Source organism: Chiloscyllium plagiosum, unplaced genomic scaffold (genome assembly GCF_037043375.1).
Source record: "Chiloscyllium plagiosum isolate Xiang-an unplaced genomic scaffold, Cpla_swu_hap1 HiC_scaffold_19, whole genome shotgun sequence".
Taxonomy (NCBI): Eukaryota; Metazoa; Chordata; class Chondrichthyes; order Orectolobiformes; family Hemiscylliidae; genus Chiloscyllium; species Chiloscyllium plagiosum.
Genome location: NW_028270157.1, coordinates 20,422,461 through 20,442,803, shown reverse-complemented (window position 1 = coordinate 20,442,803; position 20,343 = coordinate 20,422,461). Strand labels below are relative to the sequence as shown.

General features: G+C 41.3%; 1 protein-coding gene across 3 annotated transcripts in view; it reads left to right on the top strand.

The window, feature by feature from the left end:
• utp20 (UTP20 small subunit processome component) overlaps positions 1-20,343 on the top strand; it is a 114,907-nt gene that overhangs the window by 5,117 nt on the left and 89,447 nt on the right. For all 3 annotated transcript variants that reach the window (XM_043709794.2, XM_043709795.2, XM_043709793.2), the window contains exons 4-16: positions 34-166; positions 955-1,143; positions 3,054-3,135; positions 3,630-3,767; positions 6,687-6,842; positions 8,752-8,898; positions 9,686-9,820; positions 11,969-12,046; positions 13,157-13,335; positions 14,111-14,251; positions 18,095-18,186; positions 19,760-19,865; positions 20,185-20,335. In XM_043709794.2, coding sequence (XP_043565729.2) covers positions 34-166; positions 955-1,143; positions 3,054-3,135; positions 3,630-3,767; positions 6,687-6,842; positions 8,752-8,898; positions 9,686-9,820; positions 11,969-12,046; positions 13,157-13,335; positions 14,111-14,251; positions 18,095-18,186; positions 19,760-19,865; positions 20,185-20,335 — 1,727 coding nt within the window. The remainder of the gene's footprint in view (positions 1-33; positions 167-954; positions 1,144-3,053; positions 3,136-3,629; positions 3,768-6,686; positions 6,843-8,751; positions 8,899-9,685; positions 9,821-11,968; positions 12,047-13,156; positions 13,336-14,110; positions 14,252-18,094; positions 18,187-19,759; positions 19,866-20,184; positions 20,336-20,343) is intronic.

The window sequence follows — 20,343 nt, the reverse complement described above, 5'->3', positions numbered from 1 at the left end:
TGACTGGATTCTAACCTGTGTTTCTCTTTCTAGTTAACTTTTACAAAGAGGTATGCGGAATAACCCAATCTTTTAATCAGTTGGTATACCATCAGAACACGGTGGTAGAAAGCTTGAAAAATCATCTTCAAATCAGGAGCAGCCTGGCATACCAACCTTTACTCGAGTAAGGATTTGAAGAGTTTGATTATGTTAAGAGGAAGAGTCAACAAATTAATCCACAGCTGTATATAGATGCTAGTAGATTGAAAGATGTTCTTAAACTTCTGTCTTATTGTAAACAGAAAACCTGCAGCATACAGGCGGCACGGTGGCTCAGTGGTTAGCACTGCTGTCTCACAGCGCCAGGGGCCCGGGTTCAATTCCTTGGGCAACTGTCTGTGTGGAGTTTGCACATTCTCCCTGTGTCTGCGTGGGTTTCCTCCGGGTCCTCCGGTTTCCTCCCACAGTCCAAAGATGTGCAGGATAAGTGAATTGGCCATGCTAAATTGCCTATAGTGTTAGGTGGATTAGTCAGGAGTAAATATGGGGGGTGGGTTTCTCTTCGGAGGGTTGGGTGGACTTGTTGGGTCGAAGGTAATCCAATCTAATCTAATTGTGTGCTTGCTTCAGTGAGCAATCCTTTAAGATCAGCATATGATCTATCAAGCCCTGTTTCAGCCTGAGATCTGATTTGTCCAATAGTAACAGCTGCTGGGATAATATGCTGTAATCAGTTGAAGTTTGGCATTTTTGCATTTGTCCTAATGACTGAGAGATGAAAAACACAGCAACATGCCTCTTTTTTTTCCATCGTATTTTGTATGTATTTAAAACTGTAGTCCTTTGACGATGCCACCTATCTCTTTATTTGGCACATTGCAAAGTTTTGTTCATGTTTCTGTGAAATGCATTGCTCTGACTTTGCTATGTTAGCAAAGTGTAAAGTGACATTGTGCGATTTGTGAATTACAGCCTCGTGGTACAGTTGGCCAGAGATCTGCAGGGGGACTTCTATCCTCACTTCAGAGAGTTCTTTATAATTATAACCTCCTTGCTGAACACACAGGACACAGAACTGTTGGAATGGATCTTCACCTGTCTCTCCTACCTGTACAAATACCTCTGGAGACTTATGGTCAAGGACATAACAGACATTTACAGGTGCACAGTCACTTTTTCAAGTTTGGGTCATTAAGAGTCTGCTGTTAAGCTTCTACTTGGAACATTTTCTTAATTTTTATGTGGGAGTTGCATACTTTAACAGATTGAAAGCAGCGACGATGTACATTCAATTCCTATTTTGTGCTAATATATTTTCAGGTAGATATGCTGTTTTATAAAGGATTCGTAAAGAATTAAAATAGAAGGTTCTTTTGCACCAAGAACCTGACCATTTTTAAATAGTGCGGTGATGGAATTTCTTCCTTGATCAACAGCAATAATTGCTTTTGAGCTGGTGAAATAATTGTTTGAGTACATCTGTAAATTGGTAAATTGCACTGATCAGAAGTTACAGCACAAAACAAGATTAAAATCATGGTTTGCGTAAAGATTTGTAGCTCGGTTGCCATAGTTGTGGGTGTGTTCGCCGAGCTGGGATGTTGATCTGTGGAGGACAGCCAGAGAATTTCTAGAAGCATGGCACTCATCCACTGATGCTATCAACAAACACATTGACCTAGACCCAATATACCGGCCACTATAACGAGCAGCCGCAAGCAGCAGGAACAGAACCAAATAAATTTCAAAGAGACAGTACAACAGCCCTTCGCAGAAGGCTCCAAAGCTCTTGAAATGTCACCTAGATAGGGGATGAAATGTCTGCAAATCAACTTCCCAGCTCGGTGAACATACCCAAGTCTTACAGCCTGCACTAGCTCTTAGCAAGAACTATCCTATTAGTCCTTCTGCCCACTTTAGCATAGTGGTTTCCTCTATTTCAATTGTTAATCCACAAATTCCACATTTCTTTTAGCTAACATCTTTCTCAACTTGTCCTACCACCTTCAAAGATGTACGTATGTTAAACCCCTGCTTCATCTTTGTTCCTACATCTCTGTATAAATCGGCATTTTGATGTTTATTTTGTCTATCTTATTCCCTCCATTAATGTACAGTAACCCTGCAAAATCATGAATATGAATTTGCCTATCTGTTCCAAAAAACAAGTGACATGTTGCCTATCTGTGGGCAAAAGCCGTGTACTACAATTTTTAACGTATTTTTAAACAAACACCACAGTCACGAATTTGATAATTTGTGGGGTTCTCAGGGACAAAACCCTTGCAGATACAGAGGAATGGCTGTATCATTTCAACATCTTTCTATGTTAATTTGTACCAGTCAATGTCTTCTAACTTATTTTTCCTGTTTAATCTATTTAATAAACTGATTCTGTTGAGACAATCAATAACTTTTTTTGACCATGAGTGTTACATTTTTAATACTATCAGCCTTAATTGAAGAACCAACTTGAAATTATAACGTACTTTTCAGGATGTCCCAAAGTGTTCTACAGTTAATGAAATACTTGGTAAAATGATTAGATTAGATTCCCTACAGTGTGGAAACAGACCCTTTGACCCAACAAGTCCACACCGACCCTCCGAAGAGTAACCCACCCAGACCCATTTCACTCTGACTAATGCACTTAACACTATGGGCAATTTAGCACAGCCAGTTCACCTGATCTGCACATCTTTGGATCGTGGGAGGAAACCGGAGCACCCGGAGGAAACCCACGGTGACACGGGGTAAATGTGCAAACTTCACACAGACAGTAGCCCAAGGCTGGAATCGAACCCAGGTCCCTGGCACTGTGAGGCAGCAGTGCTAACCACTGAGCCACCGTGCCGCCCAGATGGTGGGAAACATGTCAGGCGATCTTTGTGCAGTAAAATCTCTCAAACAGCAAACAAGCAAGTAACCAGGTCTTCTATTTTCTGGTATTAGTTGGAGGATAAATGTTTTGGGAAATACCTGCTTTCAGACAGGTGTGTTTTGTGAAATTCACTGCATTGAATTTTTAATTTATCCTTATTATTAAAGTGTTTCTTGTTTTTTTTTTGTAGTTTGTATAGTTCACTTTTGGGCCACAATAAGGAGCATATCAGATGTTTTGCAGCCGAAAGTTTTGCTTTCTTAATGAGAAAGGTGAGTTTATTTTAAAATTATTCATTCTTGGGATTAAGGCTGTGTGTCTTCAGTTAGTGAGGCCCTTCAATTAAGCATTCATTGTTTTCAGTGTATGAGTGGATGCACACAGAATGCAGTGTGGTGATGTAAATAACAGTTTGGAACTGGATAAAAGATAAGCTAGCTGAGCTGTGAGCTTTTGAAATCTCATGGCCTCTCCTTTAAGATGCTGCTTTCTCTCACCAAGCTTTTGGTCACCTGTCCTAATATCTCCACCCAGGTTCTGTGTCACTTTGTGTCTGATACCATTCCTGTGAACCTGCTTGGGATGTTATGCAATGTTAAAATTGTGTTGTAAATTCAAGCTGTTTGTAAACTGTTTTCTTGTCATGCTGAGGATAAAACGTGTGCCAGGGTATCCTTTTTTGCAGATTCAGTTTAATTACATTGATGTGGCTTTTTTTTTTGTTTCCTCAAGTACCCATTGGTGATTGCTTTCTGTGTCTTTGCAGGCTCCTGATCACAATGCCCTTTTCAACTTCATGTTTGCTGACCTGGAGCAACACTCTGAGAAGGCTGAGGGAGTGGGCCAGCTGCTTTTCGATGTGTGCAAAGGAGTCCAAAATACCTTGCACTCATGTGCAGCCAAAGTAATATTTTAATCATTTGACTATTGTTGATAAAAGACACATTCTGTCAAAAAATTTGGCTTGCACTCACCAGGACATTTGCGAGGAATAGCAGAGTAAAAGAGAACAGTGTTTTAGAGAGTACATATTCGTTGGCAAGTGTTGCGATGGAAAAAGCACCTGTTAGGTGAAGACTGACTGGTTAACTGCCAAACTTTGACTCTTGATTAGTCATGATGCCCTGAGGAATGAGCCAGAGGATGTCTTGTCACCTGTTTTGTTCAGTTGAATTGAGTGCAGTATATGTACGTGCTTTTTCTGCCTCTCCCTGTGTGCAGAGGCAATGATATAGTTGTGCTGTTGCTGTAATCCTTTGGGGATCAGGGTTTGAATCTAAATGTGATAGGTGGTGGAATTTAAACCTTTTGTTAAAAGAAGGATGATCAAAATGAAGCCATCGTTGAACACTGCAAAACCCCAAATGGTTCACTCATGTCCTTTAAGGAAGGAAATCTGTCATCTTACCTGGCCTACCTAGACTCTAGACCCATAGCAAGGTAAATGACTCTTAACTACCCTCTGAAATGATCACTCAGTTGTAACACTTGTTAGAATGAAAATGAATGAAACTGGACAGATGACCTGGTATTGACCTAGGCACCAGAAATGACTGGCATAAACAATCCTATCCTCCTCACTAACATCTGCTATTGAGAGAACTGTCTCACAGCCAAATCAAACAACAGCCTGACATAGTCACTCAGAATTGTACCTCATGGATAATGTCCCAGAACCACTACCACCATCCCTGGTTATGTCCTGTCCCACTAACAGGACAGACCCAGCAGAGGTGGTGGCAAGGTGGTATACAGTTGACAAAGAATTGCCTGGGAATCCTAAACATTTACTCAAGATATCATGAAGACTCATGGTTTCAGGTTAAGCATGGGCAAGGAAATCTCCTGCTGATTACCACGTTGTCCTCCCTTGGCAGATGAATCAGTACTCTTCCATGCTGAACAACACTTGAAGGAAACACTGAGTAGCAAGAATGCAAAAATTACTCTGGGTGTGGAATTTCAATGTCCCTTATCAAGAGTGGCTCAGCAGCAGCAGCAGCACTACAGATTGAACTGTTTGGGTCCTAAAGGACATAGCTGCTTGTTGGGTCTGCAGCAGATGGTGAGGGAACCAACAAGTGGGAAAAACATACTTGACCTCATCCTCACCAATCTACAGGTATATTTGTCCATGACAGTATCAAAGTCCTGTCTTCACATTGAAGATATCCTTCACTGTGTTGTGTGACGCTACCACCCTGCTGAATTGAATAGTTTTCAAATAGACATAACAACTCAAGACTGGGCATCCACGAGGCACTGTGGGCCATCAGCAGAATTGTACTCAAACACTGTCTGCAACTTCAAGGGCTGGTATATGCCCCATTTCCATCAAGCCAGGGGATCAATACTTGGACAGTGGGGCATGCCAGGAGCAGCATCAAGCACCTCAGCCTCCTCCAGAATTGCCCAGCATCAGTCTCCAGCCAATTCGATTCACTTCATGTGTTATCAGGAAACAGTTGGAGGTATACGATACTGCCAACACAATAGGCCCTGACAACATTCAGGCAATAATACAGTAAACTTGTGTTGAACCTCCTGACAGTTATGTCCCAGGCCCATCTGTTTTCAGTTGCTTCATCCATGTTCTTCCCTCCATAAAAGGGTCAGAAGATCGAATTTTGACTGATGACTACAATGCTCAGCACCATTTGCAACATCTCAGATACTGAAGCAGTCCTTGTCTAAACCTACCATGACCTGGACAACTTCCAGACTTGGGCAAGAGATGGACAAGTAGCATTTGTGCCACACAAATGCCAGGCTTCTCCAACAAGAAGGGAATCTAATCATTGTCTCTTGACATTCAATAGTGGTTACAAAAATCCCCACTATCAACAGCCTCGGATTACCATTGACCAGAAGCTGAATTGGACTAAAGCGCAGCAGGTCAGGCAGCATCAAAGAAGCAGGAGAATCGACGTTTCGGGCATAAGCCCTTCTTCAGGAATGTCGTTTCTCCTGCTCCTTTGATGCTGCCTGACCTGCTGTGCTTTTCCAGCAACACATTTTTCAGCTCTGATCTCCAGCATCTGCAGTCCTCACTTTCTCCTGAATTGGACTAGCCAAGTCAATGCAGTGGCTACAAGAGCAGGTCAGAAACTAGGAATCCTGCAATGAGTAACTCCCCTCCAGACTCCTCAAAGCCTGCCCACCATCTACAAGGCACACGTTAGGAGTGTGATGGGATACTCCCCACTTGCCTGGATGGGTGCAGCTCCAACAACAATCAAAAAGCTTGACAACCTCCAGGACAAAGCAGCTGCTTGATTGGTAATACATCCACAAATATCCATTCCCTCCACCACTGACGCTCAGCAGCAGCAGTGCATACTATCTACAAGAGCACTTCAGAAATTCACCAAATGTCTGTAGACAACACCATTTAAATGCACAAGGACAGCAGTTACATGGGAACACCACCACCTGCAAGTTCCCCTCCAAGTCGTTCAGAACCCAGACTTTGAAATATACAGCTGGTTGTTCAAAATCCTGGAACTCTCTCCCTAATAGTATTGTGGGTCTACCCTCCAGCACATGGACTGCAGCTGTTCAAGAAGACCTGTCACCATTACCATCTTGAGGCCAACTGGGGACAAACAATACACACTAACCCAGCCAGCGATGACCACATCTATGAATGAATTATGAACCTATGATTAAAAAACATATCGTGGTCAAGGTTGAATGCTTGTACTGTGTCGAATCTGAGCAGCTGGTTGTGCAGCCTGCCTTCACAATGGGGACTGATGATTTACAAAACAGAATATGATGATTTGTTGTTGAGATTTATAAAGTTTTGTTTCCTGTTTTGTAGATCTTCCCTGCTGTCTTACAAAAACTGGGACCTGTCACAGAGTTAGAGGCTGTGTTACCATGGGATAAGGTTGGGCAAGCTGTTCACCACATGGCCAAGTCATTTGCATCCTATGTTGACAGGGAACACTTTGATGTAGTCTGGAACTGCTTACAAGTAAGTTGATTGGTATTGAAAGATCTTACCGATCTCTCTGGCATTACCTGTGGCAGCTTGCATGATGTGTTGTTTAACGTGGACAACAAAGAGCCAAGGGTTTAAAGAATTACATTCTGAAGACAGGCATCAGAGACTAAGGCGTGCATTCCGTTGTAAATAGACAATGAAGGAGCAACCTTGTTGAAGAGCTAATGATGTTTAGAAACATTGATGGGTTTGAAACTTTCTTCTGATGAAGTGGGTTGAGGACAAGAGAACAGAGTCTTCAGTGACAGCCAAGTCATTCAAGGTGTTAGAAAATCCTTCACACAGAGAGGAGAGTAGAAATCGAGAACTCCCTTTTCCTAAAAGAGTTGTTGAGGCTGAAGCTTAATTGAGAAGTCTCAAAACTGAGATTGATATAATCGGGCATGGAATTTAGCTTTATGGCAGTAAGCCTGGTAAATGGTGTTCACATGCAGGCTCCCATGCGCTAGCTGGCGAAACAGGCCTGGGTACTTCATGACCTTCTCTCTTCCTATGTAATTTAGTGTAGTGTCTCTTTAAGAATGTCAGACGCTTCAGACAGAGAGTCAGAATCTCAGTGATATGCCTGACTTCATTTTTGCTTTCTTTTCTGGGTATGATTATCAAGATTAGTCAGGCATTGCAGTTATTCTGATTCCTGTGTCAAGGAGATATTTCTTATTGCTGGTGTTGGTACCTATCTCTGCTGTACAGATGTGGCTGTACATCCCACTTCAGAGACTCCAGCACTCAGTTCACTCTGGCAGTACTGAGGTAATGCTCCACTGTTAGAAGTGCCATCTTTCAAATGGACCTGACTCTGACCTCTTGTTCCCAATCCTCTTCATCAGAGGAAACCAAATCAAATCGATTAACTGAGGACCTTTCTGCTGTCTTGGGTGGATAGAAAGATCCTGTGAAGAAAACCTAATAGGGTTATAGAATCATACAGCACAGAAGCAGACCCATCGGTCCAATTTGTCCATGCCACCCAAGTTTTCCAAACTAGACTAATTCCATTTGCTTGAACTTGGCCCATGTCCCTCTGAACCTGTCCTATTCATGTACCTGTCCAAATGTCTTTTAAATATTGTAACCTTACCTGCATCGTCCACTTTCTCTGGCAGTTCATTCCCCATACATACCACCCTCTGAGTGAAAATGTTGTCCCTCAGGTCCCATTTAAATCTTTTCCCTCTCACCATAAAAATATGCCCCCTAGTTTTGAACTCTCCCATCCCAGGAAAATTACCTTTGCGTTTCATCTTAACTATGCCCCTCATGATTTTATAAATCTCCATAATGTTACCCTGCATCCTCCTGCGCTCCAGTGAAAAAGTCCCAACCAACCAGCCTCTCCTCTTAACTCAAACCCTCCAGTTCTGGCCACATCCTGTTAAAATTTTTCTTTATGTCATGATCAATATTATTTATCCTTCAGTCAATATCTCAAAAGCTGATTATCCAGACTTTCTCTTGTGCTGTTTGTTGGATTTATATCATTTCCTAGATTACAACAGTGACAGCAGTTCAGAGACACACTACATTGACTTTACAGCACTTTGGGACATTCTGAGATTGTGAAGGTCCCTACATAAGAGCGATGTGGCAGTTTGGTATGATGGACAACGCAACCAGAATTATACCCATTGATTCTGAGAACATAATTCAGTCATGCAGACTACTGGTAGCCCCTGTTTTTGAGGATATATGTTTTTATGTTTAGGAAGTATAATATCGAGAGTGTTTTATTTTTGTAAGTGACAAAAGACAATAGCTGCAGAATCCACCTGACTGACAGGGATAGATTATATTCCTTTTGGGAATGTGTGTCTGTCCCATTGTAAGAATGTTTCATTTAAGAAAAGAGCAAAAAGTTAGCTTTTTTTTTCATTGGTAGAGATGTATCCTGGGGCTCTGCGACCAATTAAACTGCGGGGACAGGCAGCAAGGCTCTGATCAAATCCAGAGGATACTGCAGATATACCTGGTGATGGTGGAAAGTGGACAGGGGTCAAAGGTTACTCATCCGGTCGAGCTTTGTGAGGTGAGTCCTGGGATCATAGTGTCGCAGACTTTTATAGGATAGAAAGGTTGCCATTCAGTCCATTGTGTCTGTATCTGCTATCCAGTTAGCCACATATGCTAGGCATTTCCCCAAAAATTTTCAGATTAGTCCTTTTCAAGCACATATCCATATTTCACTTTAGAAAACACTGTGGAATCGGTTTCCCGCAGGCACTGTGATCAAGATCATCATTACCTGTGAAAAAAACATTTCTCCTTCCTTCATTCTTTTGCAGTCAATGTTAAAATGACTTTTCATAGAATTACCCAAAGTGTTACAATGCAGAGAGGATTGTGTGGCCCATTGTGTCTACACTGACTCTTTAAAAAAGCCTCATTGCCTGGTCTTGGTTACAGACCAGTTCGCCAGTGGGGATGTTTTTCCCTTCCTGCTCTATCAAAACCTGCTGGAATTTTGAATATCTTTCTTAAATCTCCTGTAATTTCCAATCCACTGTAAGGAGAGTAATCCCACATATTCTGGCCTAGAACTGTCAGCTGGTGAAGGATGGAACTGAAGCCAGGATTTTAATATACTTTTATTTATGAGGGCAAATATTACAAACGTGTACCTCAAAACCCAATAAGAGGAGCACAGTGAACTCCCAGTTAATGCAAATTGTCTGATCACAAATCAGTACTTCCATTTCTGTACAGTTACTACCATGTCTACATACAATGTATTGAAGGTGATTTCACTCACCACACACTGAAACCAGACGTACTGTTCTAATTACCCTCTCGGCCCAATATGCTTCTTCCTTTAGACTTTGATCCAGACGCTGCAGGCTTCACAGATGACCACATCCTGCTGTGAGGCTCTTCTTGAGGTATTCTCCACCCTCCTGAAGGCTCAGAATATTACTCTGCCGAAAGCACTGACTGTAGAAGCTTCTAGGAAGGTAATTGATGCATTTTTTTGCTGTACAATATACTGACAATGTGCGATTGTTATCATGCTTCCACCTGTGGAGGGATTTCTAGTTTTAAAGATCGTTATGTGCTTTCCAAATGTTTAGTCACCTCAGGATTCTGCATTGGTATTACCTCTATTTATGACACAAAAAGAACAATGTCTTGCTGAAAAGTGAAACTGTTGTTGAAGCTTTTCATCTTGAAGTCATCAGGACAAACACAAATACAGGTACACAATCCTTTATCTCAAACACTTGAGACCAACTAGTTTTCGGAATTTGAAATTTTTTGAATTTCGGAATGAGTGACGGTTTGATGGTGAAATTTTAAAAAATCTTGTTGAACAGCAGACAGGCCTGTCAATGCTCTGCCACGCCACCCCCCATCACATCTGAGTAACATGCATCGACTGGGTGTGGAGTTGGGTTAACTGTTTGCATGCCAAATAACCTTGTTAATGAGGAAAAAAACTACATGAGAAAACCTTCAAATTTTGGAGCTTTTGGGATTTCTGATAAAAGGTAGTCTACCTGTACCAAATTTCCAATGATCACTGTAGTAGAAAAGGGTGATGATTGTTTGACAAATTGATGCTGGCTGAGGAAGCAATGAGGCATTATTGACTCCTGAAGCCAGAAGTAAGTCGATAAAGGTACAGGTTTGAATATATTCCTTTTGTTTGCGGAGAAATGCCCATTGCATATGAATGTGCCACTTCCAGCTATTGTAAATGAGGCATATGACAAGCTCAAATATCTTTAAATGAGTTAGTGTCGCGATTAACACAGTCAGGATTGTTCAGCAAAATACGGCGCACGTGCAGAATTCCATCTAACAGTAGACATTCCTCAGTCAGTTGGAGTGGACTGTTAATACTTTTTTTTTCAAATTTCACAATATTTATTACTTTCTTGTATTTACATGTAAACTACAGCAAGACATCTCTCTTTTCAGTAAGTTTCTCTTGGTTTTTGCGATCAAAAAACAATGCTAGGTAATCACAATTACATTCTGGATCAGTGGTGCTGGAAGAGCACAGCAATTCAGGCAGCATCCGAAGACAGGCAAAATCGACGTTTCGGGCAAAAGCCCTGATGAAGGGCTTTTGCCCGAAACGTAGATTTTGCCTGTCTTCGGATGCTGCCTGAATTGCTGTGCTCTTCCAGCACCACTGATCCAGAATCTGGTTTCCAGCATCTGCAGTCATTGTTTTTACCTCAATCACAATTACATGTATGTCTATGCCCATTCATTTAAAAAAAAATGTTTATGTAATTGGGTGTCTCTCCTCCACTTGCCCTACATCCATGTTATCTCATTTAGAATGCTGAAATTAGCAGGAGACCATTTGGCCCATTGTATCTGTGTTGGCTTTTTGAGAGAGAGAGAGTTGATTAATGTTTCCCACTTTCTTAATGTTTCCCCTTTTTCTATACCGATTTTACTGGAGATATTTAAAATTGAAAATTACTGTAGAATCTGGTTCCACCACACAAAGGCAGAGCATTCCAGATTGCAACAATTCACTGTTAGGATAGAGTTTTTTGATGGAAAGGAATTTCTTCATGTAGCCTCTGTTTTATTTTTGCCATTTGCCTTTTATCTGTATTTTCTGGCTATCAATCCTTCTGTCAATGAAAACATTTTATCTTTATTTGCAAAGCTATAACAATTTTGAGCATATGAACCTTCTCAACTTGAAGGGTATTGTCCCTGCTCCTCCATTATCCATTCTCCCCAAACTGAAATTGTTCATTCTTGGAATTGTTTCGATAAACTTTTGTTTTTACACCCTTTCTTAGTTCTTGCATCTTTGCTAAAGTGTGTCCAGACTTGGTCCAATACTGCAGTCAATGCCAGACAAGTGCTGCTTCACACCTTGAAGCATTCTGCCAATGTGTGTTTGCTATCTTTAACAGCTTCTGAAATCTGTCTCTTGATTCATGTATTCAGTTTCCTGTCTTGGCTACTTTATAATTCTTCTGATTGTCCAATCCTCTTAGGTTTGGAATGCTGAAAGTGCACCAATTGTCTATGTTATATAGCAATGATGGTGAAAGCCTATTACTGAAGATATGGGGTGTTTGTGTACCTTGTCAAAAGCTTATTAAAAGGAAAGAGATTTTCTGTTTCAGATTTACAGCTGTGGGTTTGAGAGAAAATTAATTCTGGAGTTCTCTGAAAAGATATTTAACATGTGCCAGTTTGAACAGGTAAGCTTGAAATGCACTTGTGCTGTGGAGAGGTTTAATATTTTATTTCAGAAGTGGATTACTGATTCCAAATACAAAGTCAGAAATCTGTCCCATTTACACTCATTAGACAGGATTACTGATTGTGAATCTAATATGGTGAGGTCTGTATCGCTACACTCACCCAGAAACAGACGCTTGCAAAAATTAGACATTCATTCTGAGATGCAAGTAACTTGCATGGTAAAATGTGCAAAAGGTACTCTGAAAACCCAGGCACTTTGGATGCTCTTTGATACACCAGACCCTTTTACAATTGAAACCACTGGACTTCAACGTTGCTGAATCACAGAAGTGCTGTGGTACAGAAGGAGGCCATTTGGCCCCTCTGCAGTATAGGGTTCTATGAAAAATGGCATTTTGTTTGATGATGGGAATTAGTACTTAGTGAAACAAGTGAAAATAATGGCTGTTTTCCTTTATCTTGAGTGGTGTCAAAAATATTTGATACAGATTCAATACCATTATTTCTCTGTCCCCAAAGAAAACAATTTACAAATAGAATAAACAGCTAAGACAGTACAGAAACTTAATGAATTTAAAATTACTGGGAAAGCGTTGCTGAGTAACCTGATGGAACTGCAGGCTGACAAGTCCCCAGGTTCAACCTAGTATCTTAAGAGGTTGCGAATGAGATAGTACATGTTTTGGTGTTAATTTTCCAACATACTTGATTTTAAATGGCTGCAAAGGAAGTTGTGAGTGAATTGCCTTGGGATGGTGGGGAAACTCCTCTGACCAGCTTGAGTTAATTTACTGGAGGGTGCTGTAAGCATTCACCGTGATGTACTCTGATAAATGTTACTCTGGCAAAGTAGGAGCAATTCTGGCAATTTACTCACTAGCATTGGTGGCAGTGCTAAAGAGGCAGGATGCAGAAACAATCATCATTGACTTCTGTGCACAGTCGTATTTTGTCCAATGAAAAGAAAATGGGAAGAAGTGGTCTTTAAAGTTTTTTTAAGCTTCAATGAAAATTAGTCTCATGTACTTGGAATAAGTAGATCCTGAAACTAGGATGCCATGAGAATAAACTTGTCTTTCAGTAAACGTGTTTATTGTTGTTTATAGCTGTTTCTGCCAAACTTGCTGCAGTATGTGGAGGAACAGTTTGCACTTGATGATCTATCTGCTTGGGAAGAAACTCTGGGAATTTTGGTGGAACTGATTCTGGTCAAAGCTGAGCCTCCGACTGTTGGATCGATGGCATTTGAAAAGTATCCTCTTCACTTTGCTGGGCCGGTGCAAGTGTGAGTAGAGTGATTGCATAGCTCATGGTGACATACCTTATTGAAATGGGATGAGTCAGGGATTTTCCTATTAGTTATCGAATCATCTGTAAGGGGCTTTCGAGGCTGGGTCATTAAGTATCTTCAAGATTGAAATAGATTTTCAATCAGTAAGGGATCGAGGGTTATGGAGTCATGACAGGACAACGGAGTTGAGGATTAGCAGATTAGCCATGAACGTGTCGAATGGTGGAACTAATCTGTTGGGCCAGATGGCCTACTTCAGTTCCTATACCCTTATCCAAGACTGCCATCAAAAATATGCTGTCCATGTGTGAAAAAGGCACATCAGGAAGGGAGAAACCACATAAAAAGTTCAGGCATTTTTACTTTAGGATGGGTGACATGGTGGTTCAGTGGTTAGCACTACTGTCTCAAAGCACAAGGGATCTGGGTTCGATTCCAGCCATAGGTGACTGTCTGTGTGGAGTTTACACGTTCTCCCTGCATCTGTGTGGGTTTTCTCCGTGCTCTCCGGTTTCTTCCCACAATGCAACGATGTGTATGTTAGGCGGGCTGGCCATGCTAAATTGTCCATAGTGGCTCATGTGAAGTAAAAGCATCAGTGCAGACTAGTTTTTCAACAAATTCAGTGCAATAAGTAATTGATCTAAAGTGTAATTTTGAAATTGGTAAATGTCAGGAAGCTTGGCGTTGTTGCACATTTATTCTTGTTCTATCTGCTGATCTAAAATTTTGAATAAACATTTTCTACTTCTCGTTTTATTGATGAAAGCAATTCGAGTGGAGTGAAGAATGGTGGGCCAGTTGCTTTGGTGTTAGATTTCATCCTTTCGTTGCTGCACATACCTGAAGCTGGAGAGAGATTGGATCTTGCACATAGTTGGGCTGCTCTCATCATTCTTCCCCATGTCAGGTGAGAAAAATATCTGGTTTTGACGCAAAGAGTGGACGTCATTGCATTTAACCTTCATGCGCTCCTTTGACAGCCCAGTTACTTTTGTTCTCGTTAGTTAGATATTGTCAAGTGGAGACACCATCCAATCCATAGATTTTGGATATTTTTAATTGACCTGACCAGCTAAGAGAAAGATTAACAAGGATATTGCTAGGGTTGGAGGGTTTGGGCTACAGGGAGAGGCTGAATAGACTTTGTCTGTTTTCCCTGGAGCATCGCAGGCTAAGGGGTGACCTTATAGATGTTTATAAAAATATGAGAGGCATGGAGAGAGTAAACAGACAAAGGCTTTTCTTTGGATTGGGGCAAGTCCAGAACTAGCGGGCATAGCTTTAGGGTGAGAGGGAAAAGATTTAAAAGGGACGCAAGGAGCAACCTTTTCACACAGAGGGTGGTTTGTGTATGGAATGAGCTGCCAGAAGAAGTGGTGGAGGCTGGTACAATTGTTCTCGATGGCTACATGAATAGGAAGGATTATAGAGGGATATAGGTCAAGTGCTGGCAAATGGGACTAGATTAATTTCTGATATCTGGTCGGCATAGACGAATTGAACTGAAGGGCCTGCTTCCATGATGTACAATTCTATGACTCTGTGACATGTCTGGAACAGGTGGGAGTTAAATCCAGGCCTTTTGGCTTAGAGTTAGGGACATTACCACTGTGTCACAAGAACCCTCTTTCTGTTGCACATGTACATAAGATTAGGATCTTAATGGCGTGTTTATTTCAGATCAGAATTGTAGGAGCATAGATCACAAATTGAATAACTTGAGCACAGATGAAAACTGGTCGAACAGGCTTAAGTACTGGATTTAGCTTCCAGTCTCAGGTGTAGTTTCGAATCCCAAGATCACAAAATTCACATTCACCTGTAAGGCTTGAAGCAATGAGCCTGAGAAAAGGACCAAAGAAAGCAATAACTAACAAGTAGACTGAAAGTAAGAAGCAGAACAGGGAGGAGGGTTATAGCAAAGTGCTGAAGAGGGTCAGTTCCAACACGAACATTGGCTGTTCATCCAGGTGTGTCGTCATCTCCTTCCTCGTCCAAAACTTGGAGTGCATCACCCAGGAGGTTTCCACCTGATCCATTAAAGCAAATGTCAAGACCATCTCCGCCAGGGAGACATTTGCGACCTCCTGCCCAGGAGTGCTAATTGCACAGTGTCCCCACGAGTAAAATCTACCAGCTGCAAATAAAGTGTTCCAACAGACAACTTTGTAAAGAGCGACAGCTGGACACTGAGCGTTAGTAAGGAGAAAGCCAGCTTACATGATGCTGCATTCTGTAAATAAATCAATTAGCAAGGAAAGGATTTGCATCTGCTTTCATACCTCACTATCTCATTACCAACATCGATCGCTGTCTGTCATCTAGAGTGCGATACCTGACTGATCAGAGGCTGACTTTGTCTTTAATCCAGCAGATTATGACATCTCTAACTTTTGACTCAAAACGACACTATTTTAAAAGGAGAGGGTTACAGGAGTGGGGAGATCTGAGGTGTATATTTATAAATCCTTGATAGTTGTAGGGCAAGTTGAGAAGGTAACTAAGAATACCAAGGGGACTCTTGGCTTTGTAAATAGCAGCACTCAATACGATAGCAAGCACATCGTACCAGACGTTTGCAAGTTGCTGCTTAGAACCTGCCTGGTTCCAAACACCACAATTTAACAAAGATTTCAAGACCTTGAAGAGAGTGATGAGGTTTACAAGGATAATATTAAGGTTGAGGAAGTTGACTCATGGATTATGAAGGTGGGATTATTCTCCCTGGAGAAAAGGAGACTCAGGAGATTTATTAGAGGTGCTCGAAGCAGTGATGAGATCTGATAGAGTAAATAGGCTTGCACCAAGTGCAAGTTAGCCTTTGGTGATTTATTGACAGTTGTACTAAGCTCCCTTTGTACATCTGCACATGTTGCCCTCTTAACATTTAAGCAGTTCTTAAATGGTGAGAGATTGGAAAGTGTAAAAGTGCAAAGGAACTATCCCTGTCAATAAGTCACTAAAGGCTAAGGTGCGGGTACAGCAGCTTATTAGGGAGGCTAATGGAATGTTAGCGCCATCATGGTAAGAGGATATCAATACAGATGTAAATGCTTGCTTCATTTCGATTGGACGGCATCTGGAGTACCGTGTACAGATTTGGCCTGCCTAGCTTGGGAGGAGATTATTGAGATTGAGGGAATTCCCCAATTTATTACTGGGATGGCCAGGACTGTTCTATGAAGAGAGATTGGACAAAGGGTGGTCTGTATTCTCTACAGTTTCAAAGAATGAGGTATCCTCATTGAAATCTACAAAATACTTAAAGGAATAGACAGGAACATAAGAAACGTTCAGCCCCTCGATCCTGTTCCACCTTTCAGTGAGATCATGGTTGACCTGTAGCCGAACTCCATATACCTGCCTTTAGCCCTAATCCTTTAATATTTGAAACAAAGCATTATCTATCTCAGATTTAAAATTAACAACTGAACTTGTGTCCACTGCTGTTTGTGGAAGAGAGTTCCAAGCATCTAACGCCCTTTGTGTGTAGAAGTGCTTCCTAACATCTCTCGTGAACAGTCTGGCTCTAATTCTCAGACTATACCCCCTAGTTCTAGAATATTCAGTCAGTGAAATAGTGCATATTTTCTATCTTGTCTTTTCCTAGTAATATCTTGAGGACTTCGATTAGATCATCCCTTGAACTCTTTTTTGAGAGAAGGTAGGCCTAATTTGTATAATGTGTCCTCAAGCTTAACCCCTGAAGTCCAGGTATCATGGTAAACGCAGGTAAAATGTTTCCCCTGGTTGGGCTCAAGTTGAAAGAAGATGGGGGAGGGCATTTAGAACTAAGATGAAGAGCCTTATTTCCTCAGAGTTGTGAATATTTGAAACTTTCTTTGCCAGAGGTGTTTGGTAGCTCAGTCTTTGAGTTTATTTAAAGTAGAGACTGATAGATTTCTGACTACTACCAGAGTAAAGGTTTATGAGGATAGTTGAATAAAAGGCATTTCAAATTTTCAGTTAATGATAGTGTTAAATGGTAGAGCAGGCTTGTCCGTAACCTGCTTGTTTTATTTTTTCTAGCACTTGAGTTGGGTAGCTCGGCATCATGGATTTAAAATAATTGGGAGAATGAGAAGTGAGAAAGAATTTTTTTCAGAGGATTGCTAAGTTTTGGACTTTATCTCCAAAAAGAAAATAGCGGAATGACATTCCATGGGAAGTTGGGTCCTGTATATTAGGATGATGAATTTGCAATGTTACAGGGGGAGAAAAAAGATGGTTGTGGAATTAAATTGAAGATCTCTGTTTAACAGAGCTGCCACAAGCTTAATGGGCCAAATGGTTGCTTTATTGCAAAAGCAAAATACTGCAAACTCTGGAAATCTGAATTAATAGCAGAAAACCTCCTGAGAAAAGGTCATTGATGTGAAATGTTAACATTTTCTTCCCTACGTGGGTACTGCTGATTATATACAGCATTTTCTGCTTTTCTTTCTGACTGTGAGGCTTTGTGAGGATTCTCTCATTGCTGAGTTGTTTTTAATAATAGAATGCAAGTTTTGCACAAGTCATCAGCGCGATTCATGGTTCCCAATGGTGCAATGTTGACATTTTGACTTATTCAGTAACTCTCAGTAACACAGTGCCAGGTTAATTGGCTAATCCATTGGGCAGTGTGAGCTGTAACTTGTACTGTCTCTTTCCATCATCAGTGATGCATTGTCCCAGTTTTACTGTTTTGCTTCAAATCTGCAGTACATTATTCTTTTAACAACTGGCACCATTCCAATTTTTCTCACAGGCCTATGCAAACAGAGAAAGTGTTGGACCAGGTTCAGTTATTTTTTAACTGGCTACTGGCAACCCTTGAGGAAAATGATTCCATTGACGAAGGTCAGTGCACTTCTCCAACAACGGGGGGTTGGTTGTTTATAGCATTTCAACCATTGCTTTTCTAAAGTACATTTTTGGTTGCAAAGCTTTCTCTGAGAAATTTTGAAAGGGTTGTATAAATCCAAGCCTTATTTCTCTGTTCACTTTATATATTAATGATCTGGATGAAGGGACTGGGGGCATTCTAGTAAAGTTTGCCGTTGATACGAAGTTAGGTGGACAGGCAGGTAGTACTGAGGAAGTGGGGAGGCTGTAGAAGGATCTAGACAGTTTGGGAGAGTGGTCCCAGAAATGGCTGATGGAATTCAATGTGAGCAAATGCGAGGTCTTGCACTTTGGGAAAAAGAATACAAGCATGGACTACTTTCTAAATGGTGAGAAAATTCATAAAGCCAAAGTACAAAGGGATCTGGGAGTGCTAGTCAAGGATTCTTTAAAGGTAAACATGCAGGTTGAGTCCGTGATTAGGAAAGCAAATGCAATGTTGTCATTTATCTCAAGAGGGTTGGAATATAAAAGCACCGTTGTGCTACTGAGACTTTATAAAGCTCTGGTTAGGCCCCATTTGAAGTACTGTGTCCAGTTTTGGTCCCCACACCTCAGGAAGGACATACTGGCACTGGAGCATGTCCAGCGGAGATTCACACGGATGATCCCTGGAATAATATGTCTAACGTACGAGGAACGGCTGAGGATCCTGGGATTGTATTCATTGGAGTTTAGAAGATTAAGGGGAGATCTAATAGAAACTTACAAGATAATACATGGCTTGGAAAGGGTGGACGCTAGGAAATTGTTTCCGTTAGGCGAGGAGACTAGGACCCGTGGACACAGCCTTAGAATTAGAGAGGGTAAATTCAGAACAGAAATGCGGAGACATTTCATCAGCCAGAGAGTGGTGGGCCTGTGGAATTCATTGCCGCAGAGTGCAGTGGCGGCCGGGATGCTAAATGTCTTCAAGGCAGAGATTGATAAATTCTTGATGTCACAAGGAATTAAGGGCTACGGGGAGAATGCGGGTAAGTGGAGTTGAAATGCCCATCAGCCATGATTGAATGGCAGAGTGAACTCGATGGTCCGAATGACCTTACTTCCACTCCTATGTCTTATGGTCTCTGTCACTTGTGCTCACTCTTGCTGACATACTCTCTTCTCTTTCTTTCCTTGTTGCCCCTCTCCCAATATGTCTACCCCTCTTCCACTCCATCGTCCCCTTGTGTGCATTCGCTCATTTTCACACTCCCAGCTCACATTTTCATTCACTTTCCTGCTATCTCACATGCTTTCCCTGCTGCCTGTTTCCTATGTACTTGTGCTGCCTGTCAGTAGAATCCAATAAATTCCAACTAATTTCCCAGAACCATTAGTGCTAGGTAATAAAATCGGAGTCATCCTGGCAGAAACAGCTAATGCATTGTGATGGAAGACTTCCATTGTGCATTTGGTTGTATGTGCTAAGGTGGTTCCCCAGTGGTGTTATCTGTACTGTGATTTTGAAAAGCGAACTCTTTGGGTAAGGGGCCATTATTTCTGAGTAAGTTGTCAATGACTGGAGCCTTTCTTATTTTGATAGGATGGATGTATGTTGCTCGTCAAGCAGTCAGCACCATTCTGAGTCTAACTGAATCTTCAGATGTTCTCAGCATTCTTCCAGTGGAATGTGTAAGAAATTTGATTAAGTAAGTATTTTTTCATAAATTGTGACGTGGATTGAAAACCGTATAGACAATGGTTTGCATTTTGTGATTGAGAATTTATGGAGCCCATCAGCAAAGTGAGCAGTGATTACTTGTGGTAATGAGCTGCTGTCATATCTCTGCTGGAGCTGCTGGGAGGCAAGTGCAGTATTTGCATAACTTGATACTTCCCATTGCAAAGCAAAGTAACAAAGTGTTGTCACAGTATATTAAAGTGAATTGCACATTGCAGCAGGACATTGTTTAGAATTTCTCAAAAGCTGTGTTGCTCTTAACACAAATGTTGGTTTCATGTTTGCAGGAAGTCACCATCTAACCCCTCTGCTCTTTTGCTGGGTGATCTGTACTATACTCGGTTAGCATTATGTGGCTACAGTGATCTCCTTTCACAAGACTCTCTGCTTGACCTGTTCACAGAACTTCGGCCAAATCTTTCCACATCTGTTTCCAAGGTATTTTA